Source organism: Apteryx mantelli, chromosome 4 (assembly GCF_036417845.1).
Source record: "Apteryx mantelli isolate bAptMan1 chromosome 4, bAptMan1.hap1, whole genome shotgun sequence".
Lineage (NCBI taxonomy): Eukaryota > Metazoa > Chordata > Aves > Apterygiformes > Apterygidae > Apteryx > Apteryx mantelli.
This window is the reverse complement of record NC_089981.1, coordinates 37,410,217-37,424,097: the sequence shown is the minus strand read 5'-3', so window position 1 is coordinate 37,424,097 and position 13,881 is coordinate 37,410,217. Positions and strand designations below refer to the sequence as shown.

General features: G+C 37.1%; 1 protein-coding gene across 1 annotated transcript in view; it reads left to right on the top strand.

Annotated features, from left to right (window-relative positions):
- NAV2 (neuron navigator 2) overlaps window positions 1-13,881 on the top strand; it is a 247,619-nt gene that overhangs the window by 208,087 nt on the left and 25,651 nt on the right. Inside the window, exons 20-23 of the mRNA XM_067296249.1 lie at window positions 908-1,096; window positions 6,508-6,560; window positions 8,585-8,608; window positions 8,728-8,802. Coding sequence (XP_067152350.1) covers window positions 908-1,096; window positions 6,508-6,560; window positions 8,585-8,608; window positions 8,728-8,802 — 341 coding nt within the window. The remainder of the gene's footprint in view (window positions 1-907; window positions 1,097-6,507; window positions 6,561-8,584; window positions 8,609-8,727; window positions 8,803-13,881) is intronic.

Genomic DNA, 13,881 nt, shown 5'->3' with positions numbered 1-13,881 from the left:
ATCAGTGCCTCATATAATCATGTAATTGGTGCCTAGAGGCAAGTACAGCATGAAAACTAGGGATCAGGAGGCAAAATTCTAAATTTTCAGCAGAATTCTGTGTCAGTTGATGGAGTGTTTAGAAGCAGGCAAAGACAATATAAAAAAGGGAACCTGTTAGTTCAACAGCAGTTGTTTCCATAAAAACTGTCCTTAGTAAACACTGGATATAATTTAGCATGAAAGTTCTTTAAAAAATATGGAACTGAAGTGGAAGTTTTCTATTCTAAACCACATTGAATGGGAGAGTATTGGCTTTTGAGGCAAAATTAATATTTGTAGAGTGTCTTTTAACCTTTTGACCTGAGTACTACTTATAATTCTTAGGACCTCATTGTGTAAAGAAAATTCTGAAATATACTTCTGAAATATTAAACTACTAGGAGACTAAATTTGTTAAAATTTGTGACTTCTCTTAAATACACATAAAATGTCACTTTCTTAGAGCTTCAAAGCTTTAAAGCGGATATTTCACAGGGCTTGGTCTATGTAGGCAAAAGATTAGTTTAAATTCCTTTGGGCATTTGACTCCTTTTTGAGGAAGGACTATTGCAAATTAAATGAGGATTAATTAGCTCATGCCTACAAGGTATTATTGAGTTCATTGAGCTTGTCTGTAGAAGCATAGACTTACCACCCAGTGTTTAAACTGGCCTTATTTACTTGTGTTTTCATATTCATTAGCTTGATTTACATCCCTCTTACGTGAATCCATTGAATTTAGAAAGATAATGAAGACTGGAGAGGAAGACAGCAAAAATTTGTATCTTACAATAAAGAAAAAAAACTTTTTTGGTAGTTGCACAAAAAACAGGCGTGAGAATTTGGGGTCTCACAATTAAATTGGTGTTTATTCTTTACCTTGTAGCAAGCCCAACCACTGCCGCCCAGATGAGCTTGTCAAATCCAACCATGCTGCGGACTCACAGCCTTTCCAATGCAGACGGTCCGTATGACCCCTACAGTGACACACGCTTCAGGAATAGCTCAATGTCCCTGGATGAGAAAAGCAGGACAATGAGCCGCTCCGGCTCATTCCGTGATGGCTTTGAAGAAGGTCAGTAATGTATGTGAAAGTGCTTGGAATGATCCAAAGATAGCACTCTCCATTAAATCAACTGTTAATTTAGTGCTTTTTAATTCAGTGTAGGAGTCATTTTAGAGAGTGTAGAATTCTCGGTGTTATATAGATCTTCAGCCATAGTCATTTTTGTTTTGATGATACTTGCTGTGTTCAGTGATCTTTCTGGACACACTTAAGCAAGTGTGTAAGTATTGTACCTAGTCCATCACTACTGAAGAAATGATTTAAATAAATCCTGTGTTTAATTTTAAGTGATCTCAGAAGGACTCGAGTTCATGTTTAAAGTTAGCAAGTTAAAGTATTTTCTTGAATAGGAATATTCTCCTGAACCTGATTCTCTTCACTTCTGTTTTGTAGTATAAATAATTGACATCAGCCAGACTGTTGTTATAATCCCAGCTAATTTTTAAATATTTAATCTGAATTCAGAATGGCTTTGCTTGCTGTTTCTCCTGAATGTCATGCATTTGTATCCACATACCTTTCACAAAAGGGGCTTAAGTAGTTCTTCAAAACATCTAGACTCTTTGTTTTTTCCTCCTCTGTCTTCTTTTCAGTTATGTAGTCATACCTGATTAAAGAAGTCCATGTAAATATAAGAAGAAACAGCAGTTTACCTGTGTATGAATATTTAGTTTGATTGCTACTCAGCTAGCAACCTTATGGCTGTAGCAGGAGTATCCAACCTGCCTGAGCTATGAGTACATGTTAAAACCCCATATGGTTACATGTCACGAAACACATGACACATACTTTCGGAAGTCAAGGACAGGGCGAGCTCTGGGAATGGTTCATAGGAAGGCGATGGCATTAGCTTTCCAAGAGTCTGAAATCTCCATTTTAGCAAGGATGGGGAGTTGGCTGGGTCTCAGGTGCTTTATCAGTATGGGTCACAGAAGTCTTTGCTGACTTGCTTCCTCCACCATGAAAGATCTGCATCTACTCAGCAGTGTCAAAACCAGCATACCACTGTTGCCACTCGTATAGAGCCAGCCATGCCTGGGAACCACGTTGCTTGTAGGGGTCTTTAAGAGCCATAAGTATCTTCCTGGAGATATCAGTTACCCCATCAGTTTTCTGTTGAGCAAAAGCCATTGAGGGTGGGAACCCACTGTATTGGATACAGCTTCATGAAGATTCAGGGCTAATTCTTTATTGAATTCAGCCAATCTTACTCCATTAGATTTAATTGTGTTTTAGAGGCTCACGGCTGAAGATCGTCATTAGGGGTTGAAAATGATGAGAATAACCCTGCAGGGCTGAAAACTGTGTCCTTGCAGGAACTGACCCTTTTTTGTGCCATGCTTGCAGAAAGCTGGATGATCATAAATAGTCAAAGATTGACTGAGGAGGTCAGTTGAATGCCATTGTGATGAGTAGTCCCTCTCTTACTGAAGAGTCCTTTAATATAATCAGTGAATGAATTTAAATCACTGCTTCTTTATTACATTTAGATTATTTGAAAGAGCTACCATAGCAAAACTTATTCAACTGTTATCCAAGACATCTTCGAAGAAATTGTAACCTTGTTCTTTTATTGTTTTAAATATGCATAAGACTGCAGCTAATCCATTTTGGCATATGGGAGGATAAACTATATTTTAGAATTCAGAAATTCTTGTATGGGAGAGAGGCTAGTCCAGAAGAACATTTTTAAAAAGTATTACATGTTTGTGGGAGGAATCATTTTAAAAAATAAAAGGAAAATGGAAGAGTTTTCCAGGCCAAATGTTCTTCAAAGCACTTTTCATTCACCTTTTTAAACCAAAAAGTTAAGTCTAAGAACACCCTATCAAGTCATGGACCTGAAGCCAGTGGAAAAATACTGCTTTTATATGAGGAAGGAGTTTGACCCTGCTGTGAATGTGCTGATGAAGTAGTCCTACTCAGATGTTCCTATTTTTTTGGCACCTAAAAGGATAATAATATTTTATCAGATGTGATGAGAGTTTTTGTGCAGTCTCTGTTTTTTCACCTTCAGATTAAAGGCCTTCTGTCACTTCTGTAACCTTACTGAAAGCAGCCATGGAGCTCAGCTAATCAAAAGTTACAAGTGAGCACGTGGTGCTGAATATGGTGTGTATGTTTTTCTGTGCTTTCAAACCTGTGAATCTAATTCACCTTCACAGAGTGAGCACCCCTTGAGAGAACAGATGAAAAGTATTATAGAAATTCAATTTGTAGTTAATGGCTGAATTCATTTTATACATATATTGTTGTGAAAACAATCAGCTAGCGTCAATGGAGTGTAAATCGATGTCTTAAATAATGCTTACCAACCTACCTCTGAATTATTTATTGGCACATAGGATTGCAAGATATTTGATTCTCATTAACTTCAGCAGGGCCAGGATTTTATTCTTAAAAGCCTTTTTTTTTCTTTTGTCTCCATGGTGTACAATACTGTCATATTTTCTTACAAGACAGCATTTAGGTGGAAACATTAGTCTTTCTGATTCTTTCACTATGAAGGGTTTCAGGGCTGGGGAGATGCCAGCAGGAGCAGCCTCCAAAGTATCCAGAACTTCAGGGAAAAGGCACAACCTAATATTTAACCAGTCTCTTGGCTACCCGGTTTCCCTGCTTCCAGGGAGTAAGTCTTCCCCAAGAGCTGTGCTGCTACTGCCTCCAGACCTGATACCTTAACCTCCTTGAGAAATGGGAGTGAAATAAATTGTTTTGGGGATATAATTTATTGATTTTTCATTTCCTTCCATGTTACTGACCAAAATACCTGTTTTTCTTTCTACTGTTTGGACAACTGATCATGGCTGCACTGTTTTTTCCTAGTGTTAAAATAATACATGGTTGCATGTGCAGTTATAGTGCTTTAAAATAATAGCTCCAAAACAATTTGGGTTTGTAGTCTGCGTGCAGATGCATGTTAACTGCAGCAAACAGGAATTACATCAAGAGCATAGCTGCCTTCAGGCTCCTAATTAAATAGCCATAAGTAGCCATCTGCAGATACTTTAAAAATAAATTGCACAAAAATATTAACTCCTTGGTTGTCCTTGAAACTAGAAGTCTCAAATTATATACACATTCAAGTGATGCAGTAGTGGTGTTTTACTAGGCAGGAATCTGATTCCCAAGCAGAGTTGCATGTTCTTTCCCTTTTTCACTTTGTTTCTTCTTTTCTCCTTTAAAGTCCCAGGGTGGTCTTAAATATTCCAGTTGATGCTAACTTAAAAGTGCCTGTGTCCCCTTCCAGTGTGAGATGATCGGTTTCTTGTCTGGGCAGTTGGTGTGGTTGCTTTCTTGAATTCATCACTATTTAGTTAGTGAAAACTGCACAAAGGAATGGTACAGGGAAGCAAACCAGAAAATAACAATATATTTATAAGAGTCCGTTGTTTGTCTTGTGGAATATTACCCACACTTGGGTCATTCCAGCTTTAAAAAAAAAAAAAAAGTTACCGTAAGGATAAAATACAGGTGCAAAGAAAGGTGACAAGGAGACCTTAAGTGCATAACACCTATAATATGAAGAGAGTTTGAACAGATTAGGAATCTTTAGCTTGGAAAAATGATGACTGAAGGAGGTGATAATATATAGTTTAGTGCATCCTAAAGAGGACAGTTATTCATTACGTCCCATATCACAACAATGAGGAGGCACTCAAGGAACTGATTTGGCAGGAGGTCTAAAACAACTGCAAAGAAGTATTGTTTTTAGCTGAAGACGACCTTTTTGTTACAGACAAAAAGTATCAGCGGATTCAAAAGTTACTAAGCAAGTTAATGGCAGATAGGTCACAGCGAGTATGAAAGATAATAGTCTGAACATAATTTCCATCTCAGGAATTTCCATCTCTTTTGATTGTCGGAAGATGCAGAGGTGTACCTGGGGAAAAATCCCTGAACACCTGCCTTGTTCTTGCAGTCCTTTCCCTGAGCATTCGCTGCGCCTCAGCCCGAGATGGAACAGGCGATTAGGCAGACCTTAGGTCTGACTCATTCTAGTTATTTTTCTGTTCTTAATGCAGTGCAGTCTTTAGCATCTAACTATAAGCATCAGTTTAATTGAAAATATTACCAAACCAGAAAAGCTAATGGGTGTGACTTTCTTACGTTATTGTGGGTTTTTAAATTGTCTTAAATTCCTCCAGAAGCCAACTCAGACTCTGTTTACTTCTCTTTCCAGCCTTGCCTTAGGATATAATGTCAATGGGAAAGCAGAACCCATTTATTATGAATGTAGGAGAATTTCAGTAGGTAATCAGAGCAAAATGGCAGCTTTTCTAAACTTTTTTTGGCTGCAGTATTTAGATGAAATTAAAAGCGATTAACACTTATGATTTTGTATGATTTGTATGAAATTCATCTACTTAGAATGAAAGCTACAGTAGAAGTATTTTGTTTCTAAAAATAAAAAAGGTAATTTTGTGTGTTTTATTAACAGAAATAATAGCTTCAGGTAGTTGTTTTTTTAACAACATAATCAAAAAGAAAATGATGTTTTATGTAAATCCTAACATCAGGGTAATGGTAATAACCTGAAGAATCAATGTATATGTATGCCTTTTACCGAATGTATATTTAAATGCAAAAACTGTTTGAACCTGATTCTTTTCCAGAAAAGCTTTTATAGCCATGTTTTCACTCAGGTCAGTTTTGTAGGAGAAAAAGAACTTTGTCTTGCTAATGAAATGTTATTATTTTAAAAAAGACCACACAAAGCTGCAAGGAGAGGGAGCATTCAGATCATCGACACCCCCACAGTTCCTATAGGCAGCAGAAAGGTATAGTTGCTTCCAGAGGACAATTCAGAGCCCCAAAATTAGACAGAGGTTTTTGACCTGGGTGCTCAGAATCTTCTTCTGGAGCACCTGGTTAGATCCTGGAGCTGGGGGTCATGGTCCTCTCGTGCCATCTCCACCTTTCTGTGTTTGAGCTCCTTAAAAAGAAAAGACAAACAAAAAGCCCCTGGAAATCTGATCTAAATCTAAAGATGAAGTAGATAAATTTACTTTTGTAATCTCTCCTGCATTTCAGTGAATTTGCTTCTTTGTTGTCCTGAATATGCCCTTTTGCAACAATCTTAAGATAAACAGCCCAGAGAAATATCTATTTCCAAAAAAAATTGTCATCAAAACTTTTCTTTTTAACCTTATTGACAGCCCTTCGCTCCCCCCAAATACTGTTCGTATTACATTGTTAAAACAGCTCTACCAAATCAAAGTTTGTGGATTGTGTTAGCTGGACGTATTTTCTTCAAATTGAGCGTTATTAGGACAATAATGTAATTAAGTTTATGATGGATGATGAAATTTCTGAAAATATTTCCTCAGTAGGCTGATAGTTGGTGATAGATGATGTGAGATGATTCCACTATGTGCTTACTGTATTTATATGCAGCTTGTTTATTTCCTTTCCTTTAGTGCATGGTTCTTCTCTCTCTTTGGTGTCCAGTACATCTTCTATTTATTCAACAGTGAGTATAATGAAATGAACAATCTGGGTTTACTAATCAAATTATTGAATTGACTGGTCTTACTGTACAAGTTACTTTTGTCATCCAAGAAGGAGAAAAATGCACTTTTCATTTGAATGTGTTCTGTATACTAGCTCTTAGAGAAATATTTATGTTCTTAAAAAAGTTGTGGATGTTCAGCAGTATCCCCATTAGACAGCAATTCATTTTTTGAATCAATGTTTTACAGCTAGTCTAAATAGGTTTTGCTGCAAAGGACCTCAATGGATCTGAGGAGATTTGAACTTTAAATTTGCTGAATAAAGTCATTTCAACCTTCTATTAAGGATTTGCATAGTTTAAATAGATTTTTTTAATAGCATAGGTTTTAATAATTGTAAAGAAGCCGTTACTGTTCACTATGGCAGTAATATTTTCTCCACAAGTATGTATTCATTTAGGTTATCTGATCCTGAAATAAGGTTTACTGGAGTTTGAAAATACAATGTTTTAAAAATGTGTGTTGCATTTGCTTATTTTAACAGTCTCATGAAGGATTTTCTATTTAGAACATGTAATATGGAAGACTTACTAAATTAAGGCTAATGGGGAGGTGAGGCTGCGACATGTACACCATACCTTGCGTAGCTTTTTTCTAGCTAGTTAGGGTGTTCACTGCAGTGACCTGGGGCCGGACCGGGTTCCAGTGCACACAGGACTGTACGGAAGTATTCAGCAGCTGATGTTTAAACCCTGTGGCTTCACTGCTCTCAGCATCCGAGCTAGCTCTATTAAAGCTGGATCATGTATTTCTGGCAAGCTACAATCACAGTTTTGGGGTGTTCTTAAAACATAACCTTTTAAAAAGCAAACAGTGGGTAATAATTAACTTCTGAAATATGTGTTAATTGAAGAGAGTCTTTAATTTCAAATGGTTGCGCAAGTATGATGCAACCCCAGGCTTACCACACATCCACAGCTGAAACAAGCTTGCATGGTACGATAGTACATTAAAGGGCTTGCTCTTGGAAGAGCATGCATAACTGCTTGTGAAGAAAGGTCTGTCAGGCCAACACAGTATATTATTTCACATACTTATTTAATTATAAGCAGGCTATACGTGTAACACAGCCTTAAGACCGTGATAATAAATGATTGAAAATACTGCCTGTCATTAACCTTGCCTCAAGCAAGGTCTCTATGAAGCCAAAACCGATAACATGCTGGAAGGATGGAAGACAGACCTTTCCTCTGGGCTGTCGTTTATAACCATGAGAGCCGCGAGGAGCAGTCTGCAGTTACTGTCTTAAGTTCCTGTCTTGTGTTGCTTGCTGCCCAGCAGGAGTGGCTCCTAATAGTGTGGTTTGATGGGTATAATTTTCATGATGGCTGGTACTGGACGTGTTTACACAAGGATAGTGGAGCGTGTAGCTTCCTGCCATATAGTTCTGCTTAGCTGATAACTCTGGTTAGAAGCTAGCCATAATAACCAAAGTTTCACTGTGCAGGCCACAATGGGAAGTCAGTACGTTCACTTTGCATGCTCAGATAACTAGCTGTGGGTCCTCAGCTTTTCATCACCGCAGCGCCTAGACAGCACCCAAACGGTAGTCAGTTTTTTCACAGCGTCACTGTGGAATGCAAAAGTATGGTCTCCATCCTGGCAAGCTGAGGCTGGGAATAAGGGATTTGCCCAGGACCACACATGTTCTGTGACACTACTGGCTCTCCTGAGCCTCGTGCAGTCCCTTATGCACTGAGCCAGGACTTGACCTGTCCCCAGTTCAAACTCAGAGGCTTGCTGTTTGGCAGGCTGGGAAATGAAGCCAGAATTTGGCGTTTTTCCTGCAGGAAACAGTATTGTGCAAGTAGCCTGCTTTCTTTCTCCTGTGGAGTAAATAAATTAGGAGATTATTCTGGATTGAATATGGATGTGGAAATCCTAAATAAGAAATTCTTATTTGAGTTTTACATGCAGGAAACTTGACATGCTGGTTATGAACTGTTGCAATGTCCTCATGTATTTTCCTGTTTTTATTTTACAGCCTGAAGAGAAGTGCCAGTCAGAGGTACGAGCACATTTTTTTTGACAGGCATAAATGTTCTGTCAAGACACTCTGCTTTTTGTGTCTTGCTATTACAATTCTCCATATTAAGGTGCAGTAAAGTGATTTTTTAAAATATGTAGATTCGCAAGCTACGAAGAGAGTTGGATGCATCCCAAGAAAAAGTGTCAGCTCTGACAACTCAGTTGACTGCCAATGTGAGTACAATTCAGAGAACAAACTCTTACCGGGAATGCATATGATGCACCAATTACCAACCCAGTTTTTCTAAGTGACAAAAAGGTCTTTAACGTTTGGTTCTTATTGCCTGTGTGTCTAAAAAAATAACTATATGCATTTGGAACCTTTCCGTAAATAACATACTCTGTCCTACTGAATTGTCTTATGCATTTATTTAAATACTGAATTGTAATATTTAGTTGGCTTTATACATATGTAAACCATCTTCAGATCTTGAAAGATCATTGAAGGCTAACTCTGTTTTTATAAATACATGTCTTGTTTTGATGTTGGGGTGGGATGAGATACAGATGGGGGTTATAATTGGTGGGAATAAAAATTTATAGGAACTTGCATTTTTCCTTGCTTAAAAAGTGGGCTAATGGAACGTTAGGTAACAGTGGCCCAAGGGGCACTGAGAACTGATTCACAGTTATGTTTGAAGAATGAACAAATCTGATTTTTGCCAGTGTGGTCAATAGTCTTACTTGTTTCCTATGAGGAATTTGAATTTGATGAGGAAGTAATGTAAGACGCTGAATTTTTTAGGTGACACTTGGAAAAAAAGATTTTGAAGCCAAGAGGTGTTGAGGCAACACTATGTATGACCCTGAGCAAGTTTATTTGTATTTTCTGTGCTGTAGTCACAGATAGCAGAAATCTGAAAAACAGAAGCTCGCTAGAAAAATAAGCAATTCTAGAATAAATAAACTACACATGAATAGTCATCAAATCAGATCACACTTGTATCCTAAGCTTATGGGAAAGCGTAAACATGAGAACGCATGCTTACTGAAGAGGACATTCCTGTCCCTCAGCTCTTGGAATAGGTGGAATACTGAACTTGGCACAGTAAAGGACAGCTTTCATCTGAGCAGTGACACCTACCACAGGATGGATTCAGGGGGAAATCTGCTGTAATGTTTGCTGCAGACATCACAGTGCTTCATCCAGCTTGCAATATAGAAAAGGAAAACCAACAACACAGTAAATGTGTAAGCCAAATAAAAGTGTTACAGCTTCATGTAGCTATTCAGTTGTTTTCCCAAGAGGAGGAAAAATTTTTTCAAAAATTAAATTCTTATGTTTTCACTGCAACTTTGTGAGGATTGGGTACATTAGTTGTTTTCCAACCAGATGCTTCTTTCACATGTGAACAAGTAAGCTTTATTCTCTTTTTAAATACAGACCAATTCTCCTGTGTTTGGTTGAAGGACAAGAATTAGGGTTATTTAACAATGTGATAAAAAATAAAGAACTTGGTCAGCTATGCAACTCATGTAACTCTGGCTTAGTTTTGCTGCATCCTTCTTTATGCAGTGTTTGGATTTAGTAGGCTGTTATTCAACACAGGAGTTAGTAGCCAGTCTTCAAGAGCAGTAAGTAGCACATGCTTAGGGAAAGAGTAGAAGGATCAGGGCATGTATAGTGATTCTGCCCTTGTCTGCCTACCCCAGGTCCCATTAATTTGCCCAATAAGTTTGTGCATGGTTACTACTCCTGTCTTTGGGGGAATCATTTTTTTTATGCATACTGCTACTGTACTTTTTTTTTTTTTTTTTAAGAAAGTTAGCATCATTTATCACTTTGCTAATATTTCATTCTTGCTTCATTCACTTTGCTAAAATTTTCATTCATTCTATTTAAGCTTCTTGGATCTGAACCTGTCCCTCATTTGCTCATGAATCAGCTACAGCTTGCTGCAGAGATGTCTCTAAAACTGTCCTACTAACATGTTTCCATATCATTCTGGGTTAGCTTCTTCTCTTTGGAGAATGTACTTTTTTTCCATGTAAAAGGCCAGGTCTGTACCCAACAAACTTTAGGCAGATCAGTTCTGTTTGTAGAGACAATGCTTTATGACATTTCCTTTACAGGAGATTTTTTTTAATGCTTTTAATGTAAGCAGTTTGAATTCCTATCCTCATTTGAAGTATCAAATCTTTTCTGATTTTTCCTCTATGCACACTTGCAAACTTGGAGTTACTCTAAGGCCATCTGGGGCAAGAATTTGTGAAAAGGGTTCCTGCAAACTAGAAAGTAAAATTAGCTATTTTCTAAAGCTCACTATCCATTTGCCCCCCTTTTTTTTTTTCTACTTTTGCAAAGATGTGAATTGAGATTCTTGAGTATTACTGAATATCGTTTTTTTTGTTCCCTGCCTGTCCAACAGAAACTTTTCAGTCTGTTCTTTAAATAAATATTTACATTTTCAAACACGTAGTGAGGGTTTAACTTATTTTTGCTATTTTTCTCACAGTCTCAGCTCTGCTTGTTTTCACAGGGGCTGGTGGGAACAAGAGATGCATGTCCCCATGTTATTGTACTGCTCATGTTTGTTTTCATTGCGAATGTGAGAACAGTTATTTAGGATAAGTCATCTGTGCACTGCTGATGAGTAAGTCTGGAATGGCTCTGTGAAAGATTTTGCCTTTCTGTATACACTTAGGTTGAGAGAATGTCCTTTTCTGCATGGAGAGTTTTTGCACAATTTTACTTGTGCATATATGATTATTTTTAATGAAAAAATAAAATGTTATTAGTTGATACAGTTATTGTAGGTCATCATGTGTAATTAAGCAAATTTTTAATTGAATTATGCCTGTTATTTATTCACATGCCTATACATATTCATGTGTATCTGTAAAATAATGCCTCGTTGTGGCACTAGAAACATAGTTCCCTTTTATCAGGTTCCTTCCATCTTCTCCCTCTACCTTTCCTCTTCTTTACTTTTTGTTCACTTCAATTCTAGCCTAATATCCTTAATATAATCAGCACGGGGTTCTCGGTATTTTGGGGGGAAACAGGAAAGGGTAGCGAGCCCAGGCACTAGGAAGTTCTAGATGATATTTAGCAAATGGACTTTCACTGTGAGTGGGATGCACTCAAATTTTGGGGAGGCCTTTTAGCTGAATACAAGCGCAGCTGCTGAGCAAGCATCCGTGGGCAAGCTGCAGAATTGCAGTAGTCCAGTCCCCATCATTATCCCTCTCTGTGGAGGAGGCATCTTAGCGCTCCGCTCACTTCTCTGGCTTCCCGAGTTCGCCCGCTGGACAGCACGACGTGAACTCTACCTCTGTGACTCCCACGGTCTGTTTGCCTGAAAACAAATTGCTTCGTCCTCAGAAACTGACCTTGATATTACTAATTTTGCTGATATGTTATCTGCTGTCCAGTATATGGAAAGGGTGATCAACTAACTTGGGTTGGATATGGGTAACTAAGCATGACTTGTTAAATTAGTTACTTATAAGGCTATGAATTTTTAAATTAACTTTCTATGTTTTCTAGTAAACATACTTTTAAATCTAAAAATATTAATCTTCATGTAGTGATTTTAAGATTGTACATATTTAGGATCATAGCTTAATAACTAAGGGGAAAAAAAGCCTTGTTGGATTTGTTAGGATTTATTAGTCTCCTTCACTATTCCCTTTGCTTACAAAATTCCACAGTATTTGGGCAGTCTTGCACAGTCTACTGGCTGGCTGGGTTACCAGTCTTTTTCAGATCTCTGAACTGTTAGTCTACAAACAGTATGATAGCTATCTTTAGTCTGCGTTTCTTTTAATGTAAAGCTAACACATCAGTATGTGATAACATTTTTATGACTTCATTTAAAAACGTTTGCAAAAAACACTTTTTTCTAAACTCTTATAAATATCAATTCTTCAAACATTTTAACGAACTTTTAAACCTAATTGTAGTTCCAGAGAACTGAAGTTTTATATGTAGTCTCTAGCATTTGGCAATAAAAACAATCATTTTTCTTTGCCTTCAGAAGCATTTAATTCTCTCAATTATCATCACATACTTAATAATTGCTTATGAGAAAATGCAGATGGTGCATTTTCAAGCTTTCTCTGTTCATCTAAAATGCACTCTTAAATTGCCTTCTAATATCTTTAAATTGAAACACTTATAAGTTTTATAGGCTATTTTATACTCCTTTACTCAATTTCATTTCTGTTATATGATTTTTCAATTGGCTTTTAATGACAGTACTGTTAAGAAACAAAGCTACCACTCCTTTCTTTACTTGACACAAAACAATTAAATATAAACAGAGTTTCAGAAATGTCCTCGGTGTAAGACCTTCTCATAGCAACTTCTTATGGTTTTTTTGAGTTCTCATCATCTAGTTTAGTACAGATTATGTAAATCTTGACTGTTTAATTAAAAAATTAGAAGTATCATGAGAGAATCTTGAAAGTTCTCTGATGCAAACTTGTACTCTTGCCTTTCTTTTTCTGTGTTAAATTTTAGTTCTGTTTTCCACTGTGTCAAGGCCACTATAGAAGTCTGGAATTCAGGGGGAAATATTCATAAAGAAAATATTTATCTAGTTGGAAGGCAGTTTCTGGGTGATGCATCTTCTATATCTAAAAGTTTGTTTTCTGTTTTACTTTATACTTTATTTCTTCCTTTCTATTTTATTTTAATTGTCAAGGCATCCACCTAAAACTTATGAGTGCTGCTGCCTTTTCTTTTATTTATCATTACTGTCTGGAAGAGCTTTAAAATTTTTGCCAAAAGCTCTGTGGCAAGAGTTACATTAACTGTGTAAGAGGGTACTTGAAGACTATCACGAAGTAACTCTACAGATGCTAATAAAGACCCATATAAAAAGTCAGAGATTAAGTCTCCATTCAAAAATTTAATAGCAGGAGATGTTTGGGCATGGTTTATTTTGTCTCTTTTTCCTTCCTGTGTTTCATGATAGGAGATCTGTTTTCCAAAGTGTTTGGCATCAGCTGCCGCCCAGCAGGGCATGGTTTATAGCCCCAAGCTGCATGATTTCAGAGTGTGCTGCTAGCAGTCGCTTTACATGAGTGACCTGTCATGTTCTAAAGTTTTGCAATTGGTCTGTTGCCTTTGGCACTTCTAATTTTCCACAATTAAATTATTCCTGGAAATTTGTTTATAAATATTTTGGCAACGTATGCTCAATTCATATGGCCTTTTCTAATCTCTCCTATTTTCTCTGTATCATTTATACAACAATGACAAAAAAGAAATACACTAAGTAGTACATTTAAGTACCTGCATAAATA